Below are 27833 nucleotides of genomic sequence, written 5' to 3' on the forward strand. Positions count from 1 at the left end.
ACATTTTATGTGTTTTGAAGATTTTTGAAGACATATGAAGACACTTGTAAAATTAAGTAGATTTTCGCTTCATATTTTAAACAACTTCTAAAAATGGTTATTACGAGCAAGGATGTAACAAGATTTCAACATAGCGGAAACAAAATCCTGAATAAAGTGATCATTTTGTAAAGGAAGAGAAATCTGCTACGAAAAATAATTCCAAAGACTCAGCGCCTTCAATAAAAATTCTGCAAGTCTGAAATTTTAAACGAGTACAAATTTGGAATTATTAGAACTTGTTTTAAAACTCGGATCTCAAATATTCCCAGTGCCCTAAAGTTTGGAAAATGTTATTGAGTTCAATATCTTTAAAATTATCATAGCTTGAGAACCCTAGAATGCCAAGAAGCCTTTTGCATTTCATTTATTTTATATTAGCAAAATAAAATTCCATCAATTAAAATATGTCTATCATCTTCGGGATATTTATATAAGATCTTAGATCCCAGAATCTTTTTTTTTTTCGAAGTCAGCTTTATCTTGGACTCCTTCGTGATTTTCTATGAAATAATCCAAGAAATCCATCTTGGAACTCCAACTTTCTTTGGTAATATTCACAAAAAAAATTTCCTTAAAACACTATAGAAATTAAAATAAAAACTCTTGAAATTCACCTTGCGATTCACATCCAATTTCTAATAATTGAAGAATAATCACCTTAAAATCTTCCTCAATACTCTTCTGATTCTTGTGGGATTTCCCTCAATATTTTCTAAGTATTTATTCCTTCAAAGCTTGTATGGAGTTAATCCTTAAATTACTTTTGAAATCTCATTCTCATAATATGTTTCAGAACTCTAATGGAATTTCACTTTTATTTACCAAGAAATTCTCACAGCAATTGCATAGGAATACTTTATGAAATCCCTTTCAGGTTCTCTTAAGAATTCCTTTGGGAGTCTCCAGAGAATTCATTTGGAATACACCTTCAATTTAATCCGGATTTATTCTCCAAACTTCCATCGAATTCGCCTAATAATTCTCCTGAAATTTAAGTCACAACTCCTTTGGAAATCTTATCAAAATTCTTTTAAAATTCTCATTAAAATCCACTGGCAATTCTTCTCGTAATTCCTTGTCAATATTCCTTGGCATACATTTAGTTTTTATCTCTTCTCCCGTGAAATCAATCTTTGATCTCCCGTTGAATTCCTCCTCAGAATTCACTTGGAATACTTTTGTTATTCCTTTCTTTTGGCAATCTTCTGAGCATTTATCATGAATCAAAAGGTCCTCCGAATTACCATGGAAGCTTGAAGTTCCCCTAACACTAAAATGGAATTCCAGTCAGCATTCTCTAAGAATAGGATTCCCTTTAAAATGCAATGATATTCCTGAATCATGAATATTTTCTTCAATTGCATGGTTGTTTTCAAATCTGGGATCATGGAAAAAAATTCAAGATCTGACACCAGAATCTTCGTTCCAGAATCTTGAAAATTTCTTCAAGTTTGAATTATTCCTTTTTTAAGGTCCAAGAATTGCAAATTTTCTTCAGCCCAATACAATTTTCTTTTCTCAGAATCTTAGGAATCTAACTCATGATTTTGAAATTAGCATTACATCGCACAGTCACAGATTCTTCAATCAATGAATCAATCATCAATCAAGAAAATCATAAAAAATACCATTGTGAATATGTTTTCTATCTCACCATGAAATTAAAGATATAAAATATAACTGTGTGCCATGGTGTCACAGAAAACATGTTTTGACATGTATTTTTTGTTGGAAAAATAGATAAAAATTAATTTTCTTAGATTTTAGATAGCTTTTTCCATTTTTTTTAGACAAATCACGTCCCCTTAATTTAACCAGTTTTGTTTAATTATAGAGGCTTAAATTGATGTATCCGTCAGAAAGGATAAGTGCTTTCAAATTTGGACTTAGACGTACCAATTTAAAAGCACACAAAGAGTGAATGATGATTGTAATTGAAAAATTCTTAATTTTGATAAAAACTCATTGTCCTCATTTGATGATAAAACGTATGAACATTGTCGTCCATTTTCTCCTGAACTCAAATGAAAGTCCAACTCTTCAATTTGAGGAGGGCATCAATTGTCTACATAGTCCACAGACATCTCCATTCCCGCTTTTAAAAAACGCTGCATTGGAAATCCCCATTCCACGTTTCCACTATGCAAATTTAAATCGCATCCAATTCAAAAATTGTGTGCATCGTAACTTTTTAGAGTGAAAAGCGTATCAAACAGCCCTATTTGACGATGTTTCAATCAGATACGCTTACTACATTATTCGCATCCAAAAAAAAAACGGGTCACGTCAACTTGAAGAAAAAAAAAGCCATCACTTTTCGCTAACTTTACCGGTTCCAACCATAGGTATTCCATCTCCGTCGGACTTGGCAGATGATTACGAAATCAAACGATTATCGTTTGCTCTCATCTACAAACCTCCCGACCGCGATACCTACCTACATACCTACCTACCAACCTGTTCTGTTCGATTCCGCACAGACGCGCTGCTGCAGCGCCATTAATCCAATTTTGCATCTCATAAAACTGAAACACTGTGTAGGTTACTGCTGCCACCACCATTCACTTCCAGCGAGCGTCGGAAAAACAAAAGCATTAATTTCACTTCCATCCAAGCATACAACAGCACATAGCTACAACGACTGCGACTGGTTTGGTTTGGCCCCGGCCGGCTTCTGCCGATCCGATCGCACTGTAAACTTCCTTTCCGGGCTCTCAATCGAACCGAACTCATTATTTTCGATGTGTTACAGACCGAGAGCGACTGGGGAAGAGAGACAGAGATGACATCGGAGGAAAAATACAACCATCAAACCAAATGCAGAGACCGGGCGAAACGATCAAAGCGGAAATACCAACCGATGGACCAATCCGCCGAAAACAACAACAACGAACCAGCGGAACGGAAACCAACATGCCAAAACTCAAATGGAATTAAAATAAAGAATGAAAAGAACGTAGTTTTATATTGATTAATTAATTTTTTCGTTTTATTCATTTTTTTTGTTCGATTTTCTATATACGTTTTTGTGTAGCTCTTGCTTTTGACTCACAGAAAAGAAGCTTTAATTTCATGTGTTGTGTTCTTTGTTTTTTTTTGTCATTTATAATCTGATTTTCCCTTTCTATACACAGGTAAAGTGTAACATTTTAATTAGTCAGTCTGGTCACACGATTTGCTCTGTTTTTATTATTTTCTTACTAATAATCTGCTTCATTTGTTTTATGATAAGTTTTGTTTTAGCTTTTCCGTCTGCCGTCTTCACCTCCCTAGCTTCGCCTTAACGTTAATACTTTTTACATAGTTTTGTCTGCCATCGCTTGGATTTGTAGGCATTCAGTCCCCTAGGGGCATCAATATTTACAGAAAAGAAAAACCTCTTTGCTTCTCCTCTACTTTACATCGGCGTTTGTTTGCTCTTTCAATATTTAACATTAATATTCGCTCGTATCAGTCCCTTTCTTGTCTGCGGCACGCTTTCCCTCTTTGCGTATTAGCAAAAAGCTCTAAACACTAGAACCAACAGTTATGTTCCTTATTACACTTCATTTATTGTTCACAAAACGAAAAATGTGAGTCCGTCAATTAAATAGCAATAAATAATTTAAATAATCATTTAAAATGGAACGAAAACCATACGGACCAAACGACTACCACTCTATGCGTTTGAGACAAAAAACAGAAACTAAATAGGGTAAAGAAAATTGTTCGCAAAACTATTATTTTTGATTCAAATCTCTCTATTGTGATGTTTTTTTTTGTAATCTTTTTCCGTTTGCACTTTCTGAAACTGTAATAAAAAAAGGAATATGCTTTCGTTACCTTTCGTAGCAGTAAACACTATTATGGCTAGTATTATTTTTCTTTTGTATTGTTTGTTTGCGTTTGAATGTGTGAGTGTTTGTGGATGTGTTGCTGCGATAGTAGTTAGTAGTTGTAGTAGTATTTTTGTAGCATTTTCCGTACATAGTATTCAGCATATCTCTCCAACTATATGTATTTTGTTGTCATTTGTCTGCATTAGCTTTAAAACTTATAAAATACGATATCACAAATATTTCTCTTCTCGTCTTCACTTGTTTTGTTTCTCCTTCGGCTAACAACGCATTTTTTTTAATACTCCGAGTTTCAACTTTTTACATAATTTAGCACTTTGTTATTCTCTTGCTGACAGCTGCAGCGTTTAAATTCATTTCATCATAGCGCTCTAGTATAGTACAACTACGAATATATGTACACTCACACACTATTACATCACTTGACTATTTCTTTTTCGAGCTCTTGTCGTCATCTTATGAGACGATTTGAGCCGCCCCTAGACGAGATACGCCTGCACGTGATGCCCATGGGGGACGGTATTTTGCCCGGATATGACACCCATGCTATTTGCGCCTGCACCACCGGGTCGCCACGTCGCTGGCCGGTGCACTCCAGGAACCATGTTTTCGCACTCCAGCGTGCTGTAATCGGAATCGATGCTGGAGTAGATATGTTCACTTGGTGGCCGCTGTGGGAGCTCCACCATACCTCGGCGCGATGGCCGTGGACTAGGTGTTGCCGTTGTCGCCGACGAGTAGTTGGCTTCGTCGATTTCCGGACAGTAGGCTGGCGGTGCTTGCCGGAACATAACTCCAGCACTGGCAGTTTGCTTCACCCGCTCGTGATGATCGATGGTGTAATTGTTGCCCCGGTATGGCTCATCCACCGGAAGGGCATACCGAAGCTTTTCCCAAAAATGCCGATCACTTCGTTTTATTCTATTTACAGTGGTAGTTTTAAGGTAAGGAACTAGTTCGACGTCGTTTTCCGCTTCCAGAATCACGCCAACTTCTTCGAGCACCACAAGTTTGTGAGGTCTTCCTCTCAGTGCATCATGAACCGCCCGTCGCAACTCACACCGACTCCACTCGGTTTGCAGGAAATTACGAGACAGTAGCATTACTATCCTACGTGACGCACGCGACGCTTCCAAAAGTTGCAAGTGCGATGCGTCCTCCGATAGATCTCGATGCTGCAAGCATAGTCTTAACGGAGGTCGCCCATTTTCCAACTCAGCTGCAATGTTCCTAGCAACGTATTCGGCATCCTTGGCAGAATAGATAAATATGGCATCGTAAAGTTTCTCCGAATCTTCACATCGCGGACCAAACACTCGCACTCCATACCGTGAGAACAGCCAGAATCTTAACGGTTCGCGAAAAATAAACATTATCAACACAAACACCAACAAACAGGCAATGATTAGCGCCGCAGCCAGTAGGAAAATGTACGTCTCCGATAATCGATCCGGTAGGACCGAGCTTCCAGCATAGTAATCACTGCAAGTGGCCGTCACGTTAAAATCCAGATCACGATGGATTCCATCGTCCACGCAATAGATGTCCTGCATATCTTGGATAATTACGGCATTGTCGGCGACAAACGAGGTGAGTTCTTGCATGAACCGGCACCGGCAACTCCAGTAATTACGTCCGAGCGAGAGGGCCTGCAAACTTTGCAGCTGTGATGCCTGAAGCTGTGCCATCGGAATCGTGGTTAACCGGTTGCCATCGATACGCAGCACCTGCAGTGAGTACAACGGTGCGAATGAGTTGTTGGAGATCACTGAGATCATGTTATTCTGCAGATAGAGCTCCTTCAGTAGACCGAGATTTTCAAACTCATAACCGTGAATCTTTTGGATTGCGTTATCTTCCAGATGGAGCACCTGCAGCGCAGTGAGGCCAGCGAATGTACGATTTTGAATAGTGATAATCTTGCTCGCATTGGCAAACAGCACTTTCAGATTCTTGCGTCCGATAAAGGCATGGTTTTGCAGCTCCGGATAGTCGTTACCGTCCATATACACTTCGGTAGCGTCCATCGGAACCGGTTTGGAAAGTGTTGCTCGCTGGTTACCACAATCGACCACGTTCGTTCCCCAGGTTTGATCATGATAGCACGTACAATTGCTTGGACAGGTCATCTCACAGTCACACGCGTCGAAATCACAGCAATGGCACAGGGCGAAACAGTGGGTTTCGTATTTACACAGGAAGTCTTTCGGCTTAAGTGAAACGATCGGCCTAATCGGAGATCCGCGGGCATGGGGCATGATGCACTCCACATTCGGTAGGTCCATGATTTTTGGATGCTGACGAGCTGTCAAATTGTTTACCCGCTGCATCCACTCCATGGAGCAATCGCACTCGAATGGGTTTCCCCCGAGATAGAATTCCGGCAGTGGTTTATCGATCGGTTGCGGTGCGACGCGCAGCTGATGCAGCTGCAGCTTTTTCAGCGAATTAGCGTACAGATCAACGCGCGCCAAATTAATTTTATCGATGAAGGTGTTCGCGTGGATGGTGCTAATGTGGTTATCATTGACAAATAGCAGCTCGACGCTGTTGGGTACGTTCATCGGGCCAATATCGGTCAGTCGGTTGTGGCTTGCGTCCAGTGTTTTCACTTTGATTTCTTCCTGGAGCTTATAGTAATTACCCAGCGACTCGATATAATTACCATGGATGTCCAACCACTTGAGATTGCTCGGGATAAATGCATAATCAAACCACACCAGGTGATTTTCCGCCAGGTTTAACCACAGCAACGACGAAAGCGTAGCGAAAATGCCGTTTATATCGGTCAGGAAATTTCCATCCAACCGTATCGCTTCAATGTCCAGATTTTTATCGAACGAACCACGCTCAATGTTCTGTACACGGTTTTTCGCCAGATTCAGCACACTGAGCCGGGGCAAATCCGTGAACATGCCAATGGTAATATTTTCAATCTGATTATCGATCATGCGAAGTCCAGTTAGTTGGTTCAAGTTGGTGAATGTTCCATTTTCAATATAGTTAATTTGATTTTCGCCCAAATCCAGTGCACGCAGAACGGATAAATCGCGAATAGCGTGTGGCACTTCTGTAAGCTGGTTCGAGCTTAGATCCAACTCTTTTAGATCGGAGCAATTCTTAAATACATTACGCTCCACTATGCTGATGAGATTATTGTTCAGGGTTAACTTTGAAAGCACATATAGTCCATTAAAAAGCCGATCGTCGAGCGTGTGCAGCCGATTTTCGGCCAGATTGAGCGTGTGTAAATTGTACAATGGCAGGAAAGCATTGTCCTCGATATAGCCGATCGAGTTGTTGCGAAGATCCAAGATCTGCAGGAAATACAGCTCTTTAAACGTTTTGGAATCGATGCGAGTGAGTGCATTATGAGCAAGGTTCAGAACCACCAGGCGAATTAATCCGGAGAACGTACCATTATCGACATGGTGCGAGGAAAGTTGGTTCCGGGATAGGTCCAGAACCAACAACTGTTCCAAACGATGAAACAACCCCCGAGGAAGCTCGTAAAGTTGATTGCCTTGTAGGTGGATTTCTCGCAGTTCACGGGAACCTGCTAGCAGACCAGCTGGTAGGGTTTCCAAATGATTGTAACTTAAATTGAGCGTCCTCAAGGAGCTTAATCCCGCCAGTGCTTCGCCATGCAGTTCGGAAATGTTGTTGTACTCCAAGTTGAGGTGCTGCAACCGTCGTAATCGGGACACGCCCCAGTTTTCCGGGATCCGCATAATTTCATTGTAGCTCAGGTTCAGTGTTTGAATCTCCGATCCACCACCGCAGGTTTTTCCCGCCAGTCCTAGACTCTCGGTCGAACGAATTCGATTGTTCGTCAAATTAAGCACTTTCAAATTGGTAAGCGGGCACAAGAAACCGTCCGGTAGGGCACGGACATTGTTATCACTCAAGTCCAGAGTTTGTAGTTCTTTCAGTCCTTTCATCGAGGAGGCTTGAAGCTCCAACACTTTACCGGCACCCCACTCATAGTTTCTGGTATTGACACTTAGTTTCTTCAGAGCCAACAGCCCTTCGAAGGCGCCTTCCGGAAGCTGTAGCAACTTGCACGATTCAATTTTCAGTTCACCTAGGCTCGACAGCCGCAAAAATGCATTTTGCGATAATTGACTTTCGAACAGAATTAGCTCACTACACTGAATATCGAGCCGAGAGGTGCCTTCGGCTCCTTGCAGGTCCAGGCCAGTGCGCTCGAGTGTCCGGAGTCGGCATGTCACGCTGGACTTTTCATATTCCCAGTTGCACTGTGAGCCAAACGTTGCCGAGAACGCCAACAGCAGTGAGTACACCACTGCCAAAGTCCTGTGGCATTCCATTTTTCCACTTTCGAGGATTAACTACTGGAGACTCTTCCACTATTCTTCTAAGGGATCTTCTTACGCGTTATGCTCTCTAGAACTACGTTTCTTCAATATCATAAATTAAACATTTTGAACTTTGCTTCTCTTCCTCGTCACATTTACACGGGATCCGTTGATGCCACTGCTGCTGCCGTGCTCCAGTTGTTGTGTTATCGATTTTTTCTTCTCTTCCAAAATCAGCCTTCTGGAAGCAACAGAACACGGAAACGGAACCGAATGAACCAAAATGACGGAACACAAAAATCTTGGCCAATAAAATTGAGCACGATTTTCAAATATTTCACCGAACTATCGCTGCACTGTTATTTCATTTTTCTCCAATATTATTCACTGCTTTTTTTTTCTTCGGTTGCTCTTCATTCGAGACATTAATATTTTTCTGCTCTCTTCAGCCTTTATTATTCAGTTCATTTCACACGACTCCGTTGGAGCAAGAGGTTGTTATAATTTTCATGTTATTCTTCGCCTTCTACGCCACCACACACCATTCGTCGTTTCTTGGTATCTGCTGCTGCGCTTTTTCTCTTCGCATCAAAATGGTACTTTGCTCGTGCTGAGGCCCGTTTCTTCACTCTACTTTACACACATCTACCGCAATTAAAGAACTTGCTTCGCCGTTGTTGGGAGAGAACGCTTCTCGTTATTCTTAGGAAGTTCACACCCGTACGGAGACGATGTGCAATGTGCGTCTATTCTGCGCGACGATCCGACTCGAACTGAATTGGCACTGGTTGTATGGAACTGAAGTTGGAACAACTCCACAAGCCGTGTGCGAAAGAGCATATAATGAAAGAATTCGCTTCGGGTGCGGGCGATCGGGTTGCCTCGGGTCCGGTTTTGCGTTCGGAGAGTAGTTGGTTGAAGGGCCACCGGTTCGGTTGGAGGCAGCACCTGATGGCTCTTTCGTGTGGCAAACGAAACCACTTCTGCGAAGTATCGGAAGGCATTTGTCAACCGGGGAGCGCTAGGCTCTGTAAGCATTCGTGCACACGTTCAGCGAGTAGAGTAGGTAGGTTGAAGCAAGTAAATGATGGAAAACTATATCGCATGCAGTTTGGTCTCGGTCGTTCTTTTTCCCTTCTTGTTTGCCTTAATATGCTCTCGTTGCTGCGATGCCATGTGCTGCTCGCTGGTCCCATGAGAGTGCAGCACCGTATGGACCTCGGAGCTCGGTACGGCCAGTCTGTATGAACGCCATAAATATTATGTATTTATGCAAATCAGTTTTTGTTTGAGAATATGATATCGCTCGGTCTGGATCGAGAGTCCTGATGTTTGTCGCGGCCACGACAGAGTTCTAGTTTGCACAAACACACACGGTACCTACTCTCTAGGTTCACTCTGCTAAGGCCGACTAGGTCGGACGGTCGTTCCTCGCGTTCCGATGCGATGTATATGTTTCGATAATTTTAGAATCGTGATTTGGAATCATAATTACACATAAATGTCACGCTCTTGGTCGTATAATTTTCTGTTTGAGTTTGTTTCGCTGGAAATCATACCTTCCTCCTAACCACCCCGCAGGAGTCTTCGTTCCCTTGTTTACTCCAGCTCGAAAAATATGACGATAAAAATCAATTAATTCTCACGTCGACCCTGGCACCAGTGCCAGAAAACTTAAGTTTCCTCACCCACCTCCGCAAGTGTGATCGAGACCGGGATCGTGCGACTGCGAGGAAGAGACACTTTACCAAGCACGCGTCTCGTCTTGTCATGCACGCCCGAGGGAGTCGCGGATCGCAGCAAAGAGTTGTTGAACTTTAATACTTTTTTATTGATGAAAATCATCGTCTATTGAGCTGTCACTTTTATACTGCGTGTGATTGAAGTTTCGTAGGTTTTTTCCCTGCGTACCTCCCCCAGAGGAACCATTTAAACCGGTCACCACCGTGACGAGCACGTATTGGTCTTCGACGGTTTGACCCCTTTTTAATTGAGCCAATCAGAGGAACCTAACCGTCTGGTGAATTTTTTCCGACATGCAAGATCGATGGATTTAATATGTTTAAAAATGGTATGGGGAAACCCAGCGATAAACGCGAGTTCAAGGCGCTGAGCAAACAATTGGAATTAATTGGAATAACTTTATCCATTGTGAAAACCATATCTGTATGATTGATTACTGAAGCATGGTTCCCGAGATCATTAGTTTGCTCACGACTGATAACACCGCGGACAGTCTTCAATTCATCGACGACACCCTCCTGAGCTAATCGAACTAATGGTTCAAAAAATTAGTACCACACACCACATCAGACCAAACTGCGGAACTGTTTGCTGCATACCAACAACAATTAACGCATCATTACTAAACGGCAAACCGACCGACCGGGGGTCGGACCTTGTTCCGACTCATTGAAGCAGATAATGTTTGTTCTTGGTCTTGGGTCGGCAAAATGCAATTCACAAAAACAAAAAAAAAACTATAGGAGACACATGTTTTCCTATAAGGGAAAGGACAACGAATTTCATCTCCTCATTCCAACCCATGAGTATGTAGGTTATTTATGTTCCGAGTAGTTCGAAGTTTGGTACATGCCTGACTTAACGGGACGAACTATGCTGCCATATGTCATTCTCGTCGCAGCAGGAAGGAACGATCTATTAGTCTAATAGATTTTAGTGCAACGGGTGATAGGAAAAAGTATAAAAATTAAAACCAGATCAGGAAACACTGAACGCTCGAGCAAAGAGTAGAAATGCAAATAACATATTAGACACATATGTTAACCAATACATATTCATCGAATGCGAACGCAGTTATGCCAAAACCAAGCAAGAGAAATTGTATGAATGAATTATGTTAATTTCATAAGAAACATTCCTGAACCGTTGGAAACGCTTTAGTGCGAGGGAGACCACCAGCTATATCAGAGATGGAAAGCACAGAGCCGAACTCGGTCATTTCCCCTTAAAAATGTTCTCTCCGTGAGAGTTCTCTCTCGTTGACACTCTTTGTTTTGAGCCAATTCGTCGCCTCATCCCCCTCGCACTTGCACTAGACATACCTTTCCGAAACATAAACATAGAACCGAGAAAGCAAAACAAGATAGCCTCTCAGAGAAACATTCCACACTATTCTCCCGTTCGCTCTCTTTTTTCATCATTCGCATCTCCCGTGAATTTCGTACCAATTTACCAGCCTCTACTGTGAAAACATTGCTCCGTTTGGCGCACACTCGCCTTTCGACCCGAGAGGATGCACAAAAATCGAAACCATGCCTGGTCGCTTCCCATTACATCACCTCGTATCCCGTGTTGCCTCTGCCACTCCACCCACACTCCGGAATCTCACTTTCATTGGATTTTCACATCATACTTCTCGTTCCGGCATTTGCAACCACCTTGCTTACTACTGCTTCTTTTCCCTGCCCAAGCCTTAAGTCAGCATCCTCCCGTCCACCCGCCGCAATCATCCCATCTCTCATACCATCGGAAAATTGCCCCTTAAAGTGAATCCTCTCAACTGCTGCCACCAGGACTTTGGTCCACTTCAATAAATTGTACGATTTGTGCTTTTCCCTTCTTCGGTTGTCCACTGCCGAGCCCGCGTTCGTTGGCTTCCTACACTGCGAAACCAACCAAAACCATAAGGAATCCCTCTCGATTTCAATTTCCCATAAAACGGAATAGCAAATCAGTCCTTATGGGGATAAGAGCAAAGAGGATTTGGTGGAGTCTCGTGTTGGAAGTCGGAAGAAGCAGAAAACGCTGCTATGTAAGGGTTTAATTTTTGATGAAGATCGGTCATTTGCTGCTCGCCTGCCTGTCCGCTCCAGCAGAAGTGGGAAAACGTCTGATCTTTGGCGGCCAAGAGGGCGTAGACACGACGATAATAAAGAGCGAAGGTTTTAAGCCGGTCAAAACTGTTACGTAAACACCATAACCTGCAAGGCAGCCAGCAGCCGGTTAGAAACATGCAGGAGACATGCGATTTTTGCCATTGCGGCTGCTGCTGTTGGACGGAATTTGACGGAGGGGCGTGTTGCAGGCGAAGGTTAAATCGACAGCAATAAGAATTTTTCGAACAACATACGGCGGCTGGCTAGTACGGTTTTTGTTCCTGGTTGTGTTATTTCAACTTGTGGAGGAATTTTATGAACGGATTTCGGGAAGAAACGGCACGTGCTCTGATCATTTTATTAATTCATGTTTATCTTTCTGCTCCTGTTGGATGGTTTCTCCTTGACGATTAAGGTGAGCTTTACGACTAGGCTGGTATTATTATTTAATTAGTACCTCTGAATGGAGACGCACGTTGAAAGGTTTTCCTTCTTGGAACTTGATGCTAAGAAATTATCTATTTAACGAAGTTTTGGGGAAAATAATGAAATATGAGGTTATGTATTTTTTAAATGGCTGTGAGTAACTATCACGCCACAACATTATTCTATTAAACATAAATATGATTCAAAATATTTAACAATAAGACATTTCACCGCTGCTATTAAAAAACATTCATCATCATTTTGATAACCAAACTCTTTACCAAATAAATAATGTCAGAGTTTGCGAACTAGTAGTACACTAAGGGAATAAATTTAAAGGAATTCAAACCAATGTCGTATGGATTAAGCCACACTATATTCTTCCAATTTTCATACGATTCTCTTATGAACATTCGAAGAAAAAAGTTGAAACCGGGATTCGAACCAAAGACTTTGGGATCAGGAAGCGTGCACCTAACTCTAAAAATCAGTATAATGGTAAGAGATAAAAAATTGCTTCTCCAGCATTTTTTGACGTAGGACTACGTCTGTGATTTCTATATGGGGGTACACTTTGTGAAAACAGAAAATGGAACATGTTACAAAATTATGAAAGATTTTGAACATTAATAACTCAGCTGCCCCTGAACCAACTTCAATAATTGTATCACTTATCGATCAGAAATATGTCTACGTGTCAAAAGCAATGCAAGAAAACTTCAAAGAAGTTACATAGCCGGGAATCCATGTTCACTATAAGAAAAACATCGTAAAACTATAATCATAAGTGCCATACGATAAGCGGCGCCGGTGGTGTAGTGGTAAGTGTGATTACTTCTCACCCCAGTAGGCCTGGATTCAATCCCAGTCGGCGCTGCTGGGATGTTCTAAGGCATAACATCTCTGATCACGCCTTTCTTCGGATGAGAAGTAAAGCCGTTGGTCCCCGATTCATGATGGGTCGATAGGTAGGGAAACAAAAACGACGGAAAAACAAATCAGGAAAAAAAAAGCCATACGATTTCCAGAAAGCCCATCACCGTAGTATCGTCAATGTAAGGCTAAGGCCTTGTTGTCCTCTGCTGTCCGAAGAAGTCGTCTCCACTCTACTCGATCCATGGCCACAGTTCACCAGCCTCGTAGTCTGCGAAGGGTCCGCAGGTCACCTTCTACTTGGTCGATCCACCTTGCTCGCTGCGCGCCTCTTCTTCTTGTTCCTGTTGGGTCACTTTCTAGAACCATTTTCACTGGATCGTCGTGTGGCATTCTTGCGACGTGCTCAGCCCACCGTAGTCGCCCAATTTTTGCAATGTGAACGATGGATGGTTCTCCCAGCAGCTGGTGCAATTCGTGGTTCATTCGCCTCCTCCACATTCCATCATCCATCTGCACTCCACCGTAGATGGTACGCAACACCTTCCGTTCGAAAACACCAAGGGCGCGTTGGTCCTCCACGAGCATAGTTCAGGTCTCGTGGCCGTAGAGGACCACTGGTCTAATCAGCGTCTTGTAGACAGTCAACTTCGTGCGTCGGCGAATTTTATTCGACCGGAGCGTCCTCCAGAGTCCAAAGTAGGCAAGATTCCCTGTCATAATGCGTCTTTGAATTTCTCTGCTGGTGTCATTTTCGGCGGTTACCAGTGAGCCCAAATACACGAACTCATCGACCACCTAGATTTCATCACCGTCAATCTGAACTCGGAGTGGGAGGCTAACATTGTCTTCCCTAGAACCTCTTCTTTTCATGTATTTTGTCTTTGATACGTTGATGGCAAGTCCAATCCGTCTAGCTTCAGCCTTCAGTCTGATGTACGTTTCCGCCATCATCTCAAAGTTCCGTGCCATACTGTCAATGTCATCGGCGAAGCCGAGAAGCTGGATGGACTTCCTGAAGATCGTACCACTCGTATCTATCCCAGCTCTTCTGATCACACCTTCTAACGCGATGTTGAGCAGCAGACACGAAAGTCCATCACCTTGCCGTAACCCCCTTCGAGATTCAAAGAGACTCGAGAGTGTCCCCGAGACTCGAACAACGCACATCACTCGATCCGTCGTCACCTTGACCAATCGCGTCAGTTTGTCCGGAAATCCGTACTCGTGCATAATCTGCCATAGCTGATTTCGATCCATTGTGTCGTATGCGGATTTGAAATCGATGAACAAATGATGTGTAGGCACGTTGTATTCGCGGCATTTCTGCAGAACCTGCCGAATCGCGAAAATTTGGTCCGTGGTAGCGCGGGCACCCATGAATCCCGCCTGGTATTGCTAGCTGCTGCGCGTAGTCCTGGGCAACTCCTGCGTCCCGTAGTTGCTCAATGTTGGGTCGCGGCGTTCGACTTCGACGTGTGTTATGCACCGTTGAGAGTTTTGAGCGCATGCATACTGCAACTAGGTAGTGGTCCGAATCTATGTTCGCACTGCGGTACGTGCGGACATTGATAATGTCGGAGAAGAATTTCCCGTCGATTAGAACGTGATCGATTTGGTTTTCTGTGTGTTGGTCAGGTGATCTCCAGGTGGCTTTGTGGATATCTTTGCGGGGGAAAAAGGTACTTCGAACTACCATACCCCGAGAGGCTGCAAAGTTCACGCATCGTTGGCCGTTGTCGTTCGATACGGCATGCAGGCTATTTGGCCGGATTGCCGGTCTATACATTGCCTCCCGTCCTGCCTGAGCGTTCATGTCACCGATGACGATTTTGACGTCCCGTTGCTCCTGCTGCGCATAGAACGCTTCTTTCTCGTCGTCGGGTCTCCCTTCGTGTGAGCAGTGCACGTTGATGATGCTGTAGTTGAAGAAACGGCCCTTAATCCTCAACTTGCACATCCTCGCGTTGATCGGCTGCCAACCAATCACGCGTTGGCACATCTTACCCAGCACTACAAAGCCGGTTCCCAGCTCGTTGGTGGTGCCACAGCTCTGGTAGAAAGTAGCCGCTCGATGCCCGCTTTTCCGTACCTTTTGTCCCGTCCAGCAAAGTTCCTGCAGTGCTACGACTTCGAAGTTGCGTGGTTGAAGTTCGTCATAGATTAATCTATCGCAACCCGGGAAGCCGAGCGATTTGCAGTTCCATGTTCCGAGTTTCCAATCGTAGTCCTTATTTCGTCGCGTAGGTCTGTGCCGATTGTTCCGATCCGTATTTCTTTCTTCAGTATTTGCAACTTTGTTTTTTTTTTTCAGGGCGGCTTGTTGGGCCTGCCCCAACCCCCTGTCTCGCCAGGGGACCATCGTGCACAGCTCTGTTTAGAGTCCCACGTTGGCACTAGGACAGTGATCAATCGCTCCTAACATGGAGAACAGACGCCGTTATCGTCAATGTGCTATCTAGTATAGATTGGAAGAGCATCCTCGATCCTGATTACGTTGAAACCGCTGCGCAAACATTTTCACATGTCTTGGCTTATTTCATTTACAAACACGTTCTGAAAATAGTTCACCGTAAAACTTATCATCCTCCCTGGCAGACGAGTGAAGTGCGTAGGTTGATCTAGACCAAGAGAGACGCATTAAGGAAATTCACTAAGTATCGTACGCTTTAGCTGAAACGTAACTACGTTAGGCTCAATTATGAGTTCAAGCGAGTTAGCCGTCGATGCTTTTCAGAATATCAACGAGGGATTCAGAGGAAACTCAAGTCGGACACGAAGTCATTCTGGAATTACGTAAATGAGCAGCGCAGGGAATCCGGTCTTGAATGGAGCAGTTGCTTCCACTTCCCAGCAGATCTATCGCTTGTTTTCTGAGAAGTTTGCGAGTGTTTTCTCGAATGCGATATTAACAGTGTTGCCAAAAGCAAAATCTTGTTATGTATTTTCCTCGGATTTTCACTAACACACTGTCACATACAGCACCAATATCATCGACAAACCAACATGAATCATCATGCAAAGAAATTTCTGATCAAATCTTTCGGATAAATTATTTTTATCTAGATAAAACATTACTATGGTTTTGACAGATGGGATCGCTGCACATTTGAATGGGCCATTATGGATTATCGATCAAGAGTTAAGTTTAAGTTCCATGTCGGTTTGTCAGTGCCAATACAACCAGACATGGAAATATCAATAGTAGAGTTATTTTTAAATTTCTTATCTGTCAAATTTAAGTAAATATTTAAAAAGTGAAGTTCAGTCATTTTTCATGTCCTGTTTCTTACCCAATTTCAAGAAGGACGGGAAGGAGACCTTAATCTGCATATCGGTATATACAGATTATTGGTTTGAAAACTTCTAAAAAATCTGTATAAATACAGATTATTCTGTATTTTTGGCATCCCTAAGATTAACCGACGAACACGTTACCCTTGCAGCTAGTAATATTCCACTCTACGGTCAAACACTGAGTGCAATGGATGCCAACGCCGAAATGCTAGCCACATCACAAATCAAGTCGTGCTTCAATCCAGGACCCGATGGCGTTCCGTGCGGATTGCTGAAAAAGCATATCACAAGCTTGCTGATGCCCTTGCATCACCTATTCCGATTGTCGTGGAATTACATTGTTGAGTGCGGTTTCGAAGCTATTCGAGTTAGTCATCATGGAGCCTCTGCTCTCTCATTGTAAGCAGAGCATCTCAAAATTGATCGTACAGCTGTAGGGTTAACTACCCCATTTCCGGCCTATTAATCAAAACCTGCACTTAGTCTTTCTTAATCTAGCGCAGTTTAGCACCAAACGGAATGTTATTATCACTGATGGCTCCCAAATTTATTTACCTTTCCGTAAGTACCGTAAGATTGTTGCCAATCGTTGAGATATTGTCAAAAGTCTAACACTGCTTCTTGACGCCAAACTCGGCCTACGGATTCTAAACTCGGTCTAACGCATTGCAACGCCATTGAAACGCCAATGAATTCACTTCGGCCTATCGGATGAAGATGAAAATTGATTCGGTCGGAGAGCTTCTTTTGTTTTTGGGAATAATTGATGCAAACCTTCATATCACGCGTTCTCATTGAATTCGTTCGGTAGTTTATTAACTAAAGTATCGTACAAAACTCATAATTGACTTGTTAACTCTGAAATCAAAAAGTACAAACTAAAGATTGTACTCGAAAAAAATGCAACACTTTCTTTTGTGTATAACTTTTAATAGCAGGGGTAAGAAGTAATGAAATTTTGAGTAAAACTAATTTAGAGTGTAATGTTTACATGTGAAAAATCTCGTCACAATCTGTCAAGTGGTTATCGAGATGGCTTCCAGGCAAAAAGTGCTTTGACAAAAAAAATATTATGGGAGCGGTCGTGGAAAAACCTGGCCAGTCCCACAGGTGGATCGCGAAACAGTTTGGAATCTACAATTCGACCGTGTCCCATGTGGCAAAATCGTTCAAAGAAACCCAGATGACCCAACGGTGAGCTGGCAGCGGAAGAAAAGCGAAAACGACCGACCCATGAACGCAAGGAAGGTGGGGAATCCGAACCTTTTGATTCGGGACGTGGCCAAGAAGGTCAATTCTTCCGTCTGGTTCGTCCAGCAGACAATGAAGCGGGCCAGACTTCATGCCTTCAAGGTAAGGATGGCACCTAACCGAACCGATAAACATAATACGGTGGAAAAATCCCGCGGCAGGAAGCTGCACGGCGAGTGGTTTGTGCAGCCGGAATGCATCGTAATGGATGACGAGACGTACATTAAAGTGGACGCCAAGCAGATCCCCGGTATGGAGTTTTTCGTTGACAAGTCCCGCTTGGATGTTCTGGAGAAGTTCCGGAAGAAGAAGGCAGGCGATCTGTGAGTGCGGAAAATTCAGCAGGCCGTACATAACGACCTGCACCATCAACAGCCAAATATATAAAGAAGAATGTATCTAGAAGCGCCTGCTGCTTTTCCTCCGCTCCTACCTAGATGGCACTCTGTTTTGGCTGGATCTGGCATCGTGCCATTACGCAAAACAGGTGATGGAGGGGTACGAAACCAACGATGTTGTTTTTGTGCCGAAGGAGGCAAATCCGCCAAACTCGCCAGAAATTCGCCCAATTGAAAAATTCTGGGCGATTATGAAGGGAAAGCTCCGGAAAACAGAGGAAGGTCTTCAAAAACGATAAGGATTTGAAGAAAGAGTAGATGAAAGTGTGTAAGAAAGATGGCGCAAATGTTGCACAGGATTTGATGAGTAGCGTTAAGTCCAAGATGTGGTAATTTAGCCTAGAAGAGGTTGAATAAACCAACTTGGCAAAAACATAGCTAACATGTGTTTATTTATTCTCTGAGAGTTTCAAAAATATCCGATCTAAAATGAATTTTTGGGATCGCTTTTGTCTGTTCAATTTTTTTCGAGTACAGTCTTTAAGTGTTCATTATTCACTTTTACTCGGAAGAAAGAGCCAATCACATTTGACTACGAAAGATGTGGGTGTTATTCTGGATTATCTACTTACCTACAAGCAGCACATCTATTTATCTTCAGAATAGCAAAGAATTTCTCGGACATCTACTATCTGAAGTCACTATACTGTTCCTTGGTGCGATCCATTCAGGAATACTGTTCTGCGGTCTAGAGTCCAAACTACAACAATGGTGCTGAGAGAGTTCAGTCCGTTCAACGCCGTTTTCTTCAGTTCGCTCTGCGGAAGCTACCTTAGAGAGACCCATTTCATCTGCCCAGCTATGAAAGTTGTTGCCAGCTGATTGGACTGGAGCCTCTCCAAACTAAAAGAGATACCTTTAGGGCCCTGTTAATCGCGGACACTTTACAAGGCAGAATTAATTGCAGTGCAATCTTGGAGCAAGTCAACATTAACGTCCAACCCCGTGCTCTACGTAAGAAAGTTATGATAAGATTGCCACTTCAGCGCACAACCTATGGCAATCGGTGGGCTGCAAAGAGTGTTCAATCGAAACACGAATATCTTCGATTTCCATCTGCCTCAGCTGCTACGAAGATATTTCTCGTCGTTCTTTTCTGGCATCGTTATCCGTGAACGGTCGTGTGTTTATTTATCTATTTTGTTCTTAATTTTTATTCTTATACCTACCGATATAAGTTACTTAAATCATCGTTGGGGCTAAACTCAGCCTGTTAGTGAAGACAAATAAATAAGGTACAATACAATAAACACTTTATTTTCCGCTATCCAATAATCCTCTATCAGAACGGGACCCGATTCTAGTGGTTTCATTGTACGGGAGTATCGCCAACGGGGTAGAGCGCACCTCAACCATATTAATTAAACTTTACCAGCAACCAGGAACACGATTGGAATTTCGATCAGGATAAAAACGCATTAGAAGGACACCAGAAACTGAATTACGATATTAAAAAACGGATGTATTAACATGTTGAGGAACCTTGTCAGCAATTGTGACATATTTTGCGCTGCAATCCAAAACTCTGTGTACCATACTCTGTATTATGGGGAACCCCCCTGAAATACCCATCTCTACCACTCAGTTTTTTTTTCGGGAGATCCCTATCTGGAATCCCCACCCCAACTCTGTAATTTGGGGTCTCCCCTCCCCAAGGGAACCCCTTTTAAATTTAAATGAGATGAATTAGCCATAGGATGAAAGTCTCTACAATAAAGAAAAATAAAAAGCACTCAGTACAGCAACAACAGGAAGAGGAAAACAATTAATGAGGCGAAGAAGAAACCAGTGTCAGTAAGTGCTGAAAAAACAAATAGTGGAGATGGATATGACTTCCCCGGATGCCGACAAGAACAATGGAGAGGAAACAAGCGCTGCTGAGAAACAGGAGTCGCCTGTTTAAAAAACAACGGAACAACGCGTATTATTACTAAAAAATCGGGAACGCCAAGCGGCTAGCTTTTTTTTTTTTTAATTTTTATTTAAGAGATTTTTAGCCATGGGCTAGTTCATCCCTCAAAAGCGGCTAGTGCTGCTGAAGGAAAAACAATAGGAAGAAGCAAGGGAGTTGAGGGTATGGCATGGAAACTAAGCTCAAGTCGCCACTCAGGAAGAGTAAGAGGAACTCATAAACATTGCTTCTCATTAATATGCATAGTTATTAAAAAAAAAAGTATCTGGTTTTCGGATCCGTGGATTCCTTTGTAAATTTGAGCCTAACAACTAAACTAATTGGAATTTTTTTTAAAACAAAGTACAGAATTAAATAAATTAAATAAATTAATAATAATACATTTGAATTAAGCCTCAGTATTTGACATGCTATGTACCTCGGTTGTATTGTACCAGAAAAGCAGTTTAAAAATCATCTGTTCGTTTGTTTTAAATCTTAATTTGGCTCATTATGCTCAGAATTTGTATGCCTCAGGGTAGAAAATCGTTTTGATTTATAAATCCTACCAGTGAATTTCCACTGGCAGGATCGCATGTTCTTTGATAAAGCCTCCTACGGACATTTTTTTCAGATGGATCAAGAGTTGAAGATTGCTGTCTTTTGGTATTGAGACAGACTATTAGAAACAAAGTTATATTCCATAAATGTTCTCATAGAAAAACTTCATTTTTCCCTACATGTTAAAATGTCAAACACGCCATTTTGAAACAAAAAATGCAAGATTCTAAATGGCCGAATTTCAGCACAATTGTGAATGATTCATATAACATTCAATTATACGTAGTTTAATACCAATTGGAGAAGATCAAGTCTGATCGATTTGTCATTTGACGTGGAACTACTCCGGAAAGTTTAACATTTTTTGTTCGATCCCAAAAACGTTCCTCTAGACCAGTGGTTTTCAGCCGGGGAGGAATTCCAACCCAGGGGGAATTTGGTCATTCTAGGGGGGAATTGTGCGTGAAGGAATATCCCAAGTAACATTGCAAGTTTTATCACGGTTTTAAAGCATGCTGCAAGTCTAAATCAACGTCTGCAGAACCCTCATAAAACCCTAATTGCTACTTGGGATGTCATTATAATTGTTGGTCAAAACTTCAGTGCTTCATTATTCAGCACAAAAGTATCCTATGCAGCATATTGACAAGCAGTAGTTTTGCTTCATTGACATGCAAACGTCAGTTCAGAGCCTTTTCTTTATCTCGGTCTTTCTTGGCATTATCGGTCAGTTTCTTTATCAGCGTGCATCAACGTTTTTCATATTTGTTAACTATTCCAGAAAGAAGGTTGGTTCCAGTTGTCACACATTTAAGATAATCAAATCTTGAGCGTGATTATTGTGTTGTTATTTGCAGAACATTGCCATGGGAGATAAGAAGAGAAAATTCGATGGTTCATGTATCCAGTTTGGTTTCACATCAATAACAGTGAACAGCGAAGAGATACCTCGATGTCTGATTTGTATGAATATTCTGGCCAACGATTCCTTGCAACCCAGCAAGCTGAAACAACATCTGCAGAATTTGCATCCACATCATTCCGGTAAAGGCGTGGATTTCTTCGAACGCAGTGATAAATATCATAAAAAGATAAAGATGGATAAAACGCGATATTTTTTCGCTACGACTTCAAGAATTGTGGAACCATCATATGTCGTATCGCTAGAGATTGCCAAACAATAAAAAAAAAAAACTCATACAATTGGAGAAACTTTGGTTAAATCTTTTGCAATGATAATGGTGGAAATAGTACTCATTGCATTATTCACCGACAAGCACTTGCTTCTAAAACGCTGATAAAAAATTTAGGTGTCGTTTTGGATCAAATGGTTAAAATCATAAATTCAGTAAAATCAAGTACATTGAATTTGAGACTTTTCAAGCAACTTTGTGCCAACATGAATTCTAGGCCTCAAACGCTTCTGTATCATACCAACGTTCGTTGGTTATCGAAAGTAAATGTTAAATATAGATTTTTCGAAATAAAAGTGGAAATGAAATCTTTTCTTGAACTCCAAGGAAAAACTGAACTTTTGGATATAGTAAGTGACCCTCATTGGATGTTACAGTTAGCTAATTTGGCTGATATTTTTGGACAGTTAAACAACCCAAGTAACCAACTAGCCCGCTAATTCACCTTTTTTGCAATACAAGACAAATATACGGCTAATATAAAGCTTAGCATGCCCTATGTTAGCCGTGTATCAGCCTTATATTGCAAAAAGGCGAATTAGCGGGCTAGTTGATTAGTTGGAAAGCTTAACCTTAAACTATAAAGGAAACATACCACCATCACAAACCCGTGATCTCTGCTATATGCAGTCCGTTTATGTCTTTCTTCAAATGTCTAGTATAAGAATTTAATTCCTTTTGTCTTTTGTCTCTCTTTATTAGTTTTTGTTTGTCTTGTCCCCCCGTCTCGATGAGTCTCATCGTCGCCCACTGGTCACCCACCATAGCCGGTCGAACTCCGGACGAAGCTAGAACAGCACTACCGTTCATACTGGCGACAACGCTCTGATGAGACAACGAAACCCTACCCCAAGCTCCTCCCCTGATCCTATCCTTCGAAAATGTACCCTTCTAACCTCGAGTAAGCCGCGAGTAATCGGCCCAACTCCTACTAGACATAGAATTAAGTGAATTTTGTTACACACAGTGAACAATGAATTATCGGCTCCGTAAAGCAAACGCGATTGAGCCTTCCAAATAAACGAACTAGATAAAAAAAAATACCACCATCACACAATTTGTTGATTCGTGAAATGCGTTTCTAAGCATATTTACTACAGAATAGGATACGCAAGATCCAGTCGAATAATTTCGCAATGTTCGAAAGATTTTCATCGGTAATTGATGAAGAATCCAATGAAGGCATTAAATGTTAAATTTCACAGCAGTTGTCATCACTTTAAATCGAATTTGAGCGATATATCTCTGATATCAAAGAACAAGATTTTGACATGGTTCGAAACTCTTTCCGATTAGCAGTCGTGAAAGTGCCCGATCAATTCCAGGGTGCAGTTATTGAGCTCCAACATGATTCTACCGCGAAAGATTTAATTTTTGTCTTAAATCTAGATATAAAGGAACTGAACCGATTACTCGCGGTCATCTCGAGGTTAGTAGAGATTTACAGTTTTATGGATGGGGAGAGGGAGGAGGAGGTTTGAGTTATGATTTACGATACAAATATTTCATTATTCCTAAAACATGAACTTATTCCTATTCAATTTGGTATCCACAGTGTAATTATACAATTATTACAGAAGCAAACATTAAAAAAAAACCACACGAACAAAACAAAAACTAGGTTAGTCAAACTTACAATCTAAGGTTAATATTCTTAAAGAAAACATATATAAGTTTCATAAACTCCAGATCGCGTCTACCCAAAATATCTCGAACTGGAACATTAGGTGGTCTACCTCGAGCCCGAAGGGAATCGTACAGTTCAGATCTGACTCCGCGATGCTCAGCACAAGACCAAATAATGTGATCTGCGTCCTGGTAACCTTGTCCACATTCACAGAGATTGCTGTCCCCCAGCTCAACACGAAACAAGTGAGCGTTTAACGAATAGTGATTGGACATGAGGCGAGACATCATACGAATGAAGTCTCGACCCATATCCAACCCCTTGAACCAAGGACTCTTCGACACCTTAGGGATGATCGAATATAGCCATCGTCCCAAACTCCCTTCACTCCACTTATTCTGCCAGCTGACGAGTGACTGTTGACGATAAATGAAGAAAAATTCATCGAAGGCGATTTGTCGATCGTAAATATCGCCTTCCATAGCGCCCACCTTAGCAAGTGAGTCCGCCATCTCATTGCCCGGAATCGAGCAATGAGATGGGACCCATGCAAAGGTGATGACAAAAGATCTTAAAGATAAAGCACTTAAAAGCTCTCGTATTTCCATGAGAAAATACGAGGAGTGCTTTACCGGCCTCATGGAGCGAATAGCCTCGACAGAACTGAGACTATCCGTAAAAATAAAATAGTGATCTGGTGGAAGTGAGGCGATCGTTTCTAGCGTATAGTATATAGCCGCCAGCTCAGCAATATATACGGAACAGTACAAAACTAACTGAATTGCCGAAGTCGGAGAAGCATACACGATGAGGATTATGCTGTGAAGGGCTGACATCCTGTGTTATAGAGATTGCTAAAGTATGATTGTGTCAGTGATTTGTTTTCATCGGGAAAATTTTCTGCTATGAAGTTTTTTTTCCCGATGAAAACATTTTGCGTATACGTATACGTGACGTAGTGTGCGTACGATAAACGTCAGCAATGTCTATGTACACGTAGTACAATGACATAAAACGAGTTTGAGGGTTCAGCTCAAGAAGCTTTTCAAAATTTTCGATTACCAGTGGGTTCATAACTTCGCAACGGGTGAGGAGCCTGAGGGACAATTCCGAAAACCGATCCGATAGTGGCAACATGCCCGCCAACACTTCTAGACTCATCGTATGAGTCGAGTGCATGCATCCTAACGCGATACGAAGACAACGATACTGGATACGTTCCAGTTTGATGATGTGAGTTTTAGCCGCCGACTGGAAGCAAAAACTACCGTACTCCAAAACCGATAAAATCGTTGTCCGGTACAACGTTAGAAGATCTTGCGGATGAGCTCCCCACCACGTTCCGGTAATTGTTCGGAGAAAATTGATCCTTTGTTGGCATTTTCGTCTCAGATACTCAATGTGGGATCTCCAGGTGCATTTTGAATCGAACCAGACCCCAAGATATTTGAAGGACATAGTATGAGTGATTGGCTTACCCAAAAGTTGAAGCTTTGGTTGTGCTGGGCTATGCTTCCTAGAAAAAACGACCAACTCAGTTTTCTCCGTGGAGAATTCGATACCTAGCTGAATAGCCCAAGTAGTCTAAGGTATCCTGTAAGGGTCCTTGCAGGTCGACCCCTTTGGGCCCTGTCATAGAAACTACGCCGTCAGCTGCAAGTTGTCTCAACGTGCAGTTGTCACTTAGACAATTGTCAATTTCTCTGACGTAGAAATTATACAAAAGGGGGCTTAAACATGAGCCCTGGGGGAGACCCATGTAACTAAATCGAGAAGCTGTAGAGTTTCCATGAGAAAGCTCATATGTTTCTCTGACAGCAAATTGTACAAAAAGTTATTAATTAATGGAGAAAGGCCACAAGCGTGGAGTTTGTCTGAAAGGACTTCAACCGATACTGAATCAAAAGCCCCCTTGATATCCAAGAATACAGAAGCCATTTGCTCTTTTTTAGCAAAAGCCAACTGAATTTCTGTGGAAAGCAACGCGAGACAGTCGTTCGTTCCCTTGCCCCTACGGAATCCAAATTGAGTATCTGAGAGTAGGTGGTTCGTCTCAACCCATTTGTCCAAGCGAAAAAGGATCATTTTCTCCAACCATTTTCGAATGCACGATAACATCGCGATGGGACGATACGAGTTATGATCTGAAGCGGGTTTTCCAGGCTTTTTAATGGTTATAACTCTCACTTGCCTCCAATCATCCGGAACAATATTGAGCTCCAGGAACTGACGAAACAAGTTCAACATGCGCCTCTTAGCGACGTCTGGGAGGTTCTTCAACAAGTTGAACTTGATTCTATCAGCCCCCGGAGCCGAATTGAAAAAGGCTGGCTGATCTCGTCTACCGAATTCGTCGTTTCGCGAGGAATCATCTGTGCCGGCACGGAATCAGGACATACTTTTCGCGCGAACTTGAGAATCCAACGATCTGAGTACTCCTCGCTCTCGTTGTTCGAAGACCGATTACGCATCCTTCGTGCCGCGTTCCAAAGCGTATTCATCGACGTTTCGCGCGATAATCCGTCCACGAATTGCCGCCAGTATCCGCGTTTCTTGGCTTTGATGAGGCTCTTGAGTTCGCGTTCAAGAGAAGAGTACGCTTCGAAATACCCGGGTGTTCCACGTTTCCGGAAAAGCTTAAACGCGTCGGACTTTTTACGATAAACCTCAGTGCATTGGTGGTCCCACCAAGGGGAAGGAGGTTTCCTACGGAAAGACGTTCCAGGAACCGGCCGAGTTTGAGCTCGAAGCGCGCTGTCCAAGATCAGATTGGAGAGGAAGTTATATTCCTCCAACGGTGGAAGCTCTTCTACCGACGACACGGCTTCCTCTATCGCGGTCTTGAACGTTGTCCAATCGATATTACGGGTGAGGTCGTACGCGACGTTAACGGGTTCCGACGGATTGAACCCACTGGCAATCGAAATTTTGATCGGCAAGTGATCACTACCGTGGGTATCTTGGATCACATTCCACGTGCAATCCAACGATAATGAGTTAGAGCAAAGTCTGAGGTCTAATTTACTTCCATTTGAGGATGGACCAGCCAAACGTGTTACTTCTCCATTGTTAAGAATTGTCATATTGAAGTTGTCACAGAGGTCATATATCATAGTAGAACGGTTGTAATCATACAGTTCCCCCCAGCCTGTACCGTGGGAATTTAAATCTCCCATGATCAACCGTGGAGCAGGAAGTACCGAACATATATCTGAAAGTTGTTTTCGATTAACAACGGCTCTAGGAGGAATATAAACAGAAGCAATACAAAGGCTCTTACCTTTAATAATAGCCTAACATGCGACAACTTCAATACCTGTAAATTGTGGAAGATTCACTCTATAGATCCCCAAAAGTACCCTTCCTCCACGCGAATCCTCACGATCCAGTCGAATAATGTTAAAATCATAAAAAGGAAGATCTATATCTGAAGAGAGCCAAGTTTCACAAAGAGCAAATGCATCAGAATCATTATTATGAACTAAAAACTTAAAAGAGTCTAATTAAGGAATAAGACTTCGACAATTCCACTGTAGAATAGTGATCAAATCCCCGACCTCGTTTGGAAAATTATCCATCGAAGGAAATGATTGCTGCAATGAGGGGCCACTTCAATGTCAATTGCTTCAAGAGGGTCTTCACAGTAGGAAGCATTGCCAGAACAATGCTTTTGAGAGGATCAGAAATATTCAGGTACTTGAGAATATCGTCCACAATTTTATCAAATGAGAACAGCCCAGATGAAGAAGGGGCTTCTGTTCTTAAAAATGGGACATCAGGTGTTTTGGATGTCCCCGGGAGAGTGGAAAATCCTGGGTATAGTCAGTTCTGCGGAACCCAGGAGGAGTAGAAGTCTCTTTTTTCCACCACTCCTTGATTTGGGCAAGCTGATTTGGGGTTCTTGATCTGCAACTTTCCGCGAACGGATGCGTTTCCGTTTAGAAAAACGGAAAGAAGTTCCCTCCTCAGCCAAATCAGAGTCAGTCTCGTCATCTGACAAAAGAGAGAATGGATTTTTGTCGTTGGTCGATGGCGTGGCCGTCTTAAGCATTTCCGCAAAAGACTGCCGGAATCTGATAATCTGATACTACTACTACCGATCGTTTACACAGCAGCAGCGGAGCGACGCGCAGCGTGGATGATCTTCGATCAGCGTGTGCGGGCGGTCTTCGTGTGTGTGTGCTTATGTGAGGGTCAGCACTCAGTGTTCACGATTATAGATGAGCGGTGTAAATGCGGAGGCAGATGCTGACACTCGATGACGATGATCCGTGTGCAGG

At 42.4% G+C, this 27833-nt stretch overlaps 2 protein-coding genes across 2 annotated transcripts in view; both read right to left on the reverse strand.

The window, feature by feature from the left end:
- The window catches only part of LOC135710314 (general odorant-binding protein 56a-like), a 409005-nt gene that overhangs the window by 36240 nt on the left and 344932 nt on the right, over positions 1 to 27833 (reverse strand). The gene's annotated exons all lie outside the window — the stretch shown is intronic.
- On the reverse strand, positions 3003 to 8959 carry LOC135710315 (toll-like receptor 7). The gene has a single exon (XM_065232838.1). The coding sequence runs from the start codon at positions 8207 to 8209 to the stop codon at positions 4358 to 4360; it is 3852 nt and encodes a 1283-aa protein (XP_065088910.1). The 5' UTR covers positions 8210 to 8959; the 3' UTR covers positions 3003 to 4357.

Source organism: Ochlerotatus camptorhynchus, unplaced genomic scaffold (assembly GCF_037179485.1).
Source record: "Ochlerotatus camptorhynchus isolate MF236.1 unplaced genomic scaffold, CSIRO-AGI_Acam_v1.1 ptg000378l, whole genome shotgun sequence".
NCBI classification, from domain to species: domain Eukaryota; kingdom Metazoa; phylum Arthropoda; class Insecta; order Diptera; family Culicidae; genus Ochlerotatus; species Ochlerotatus camptorhynchus.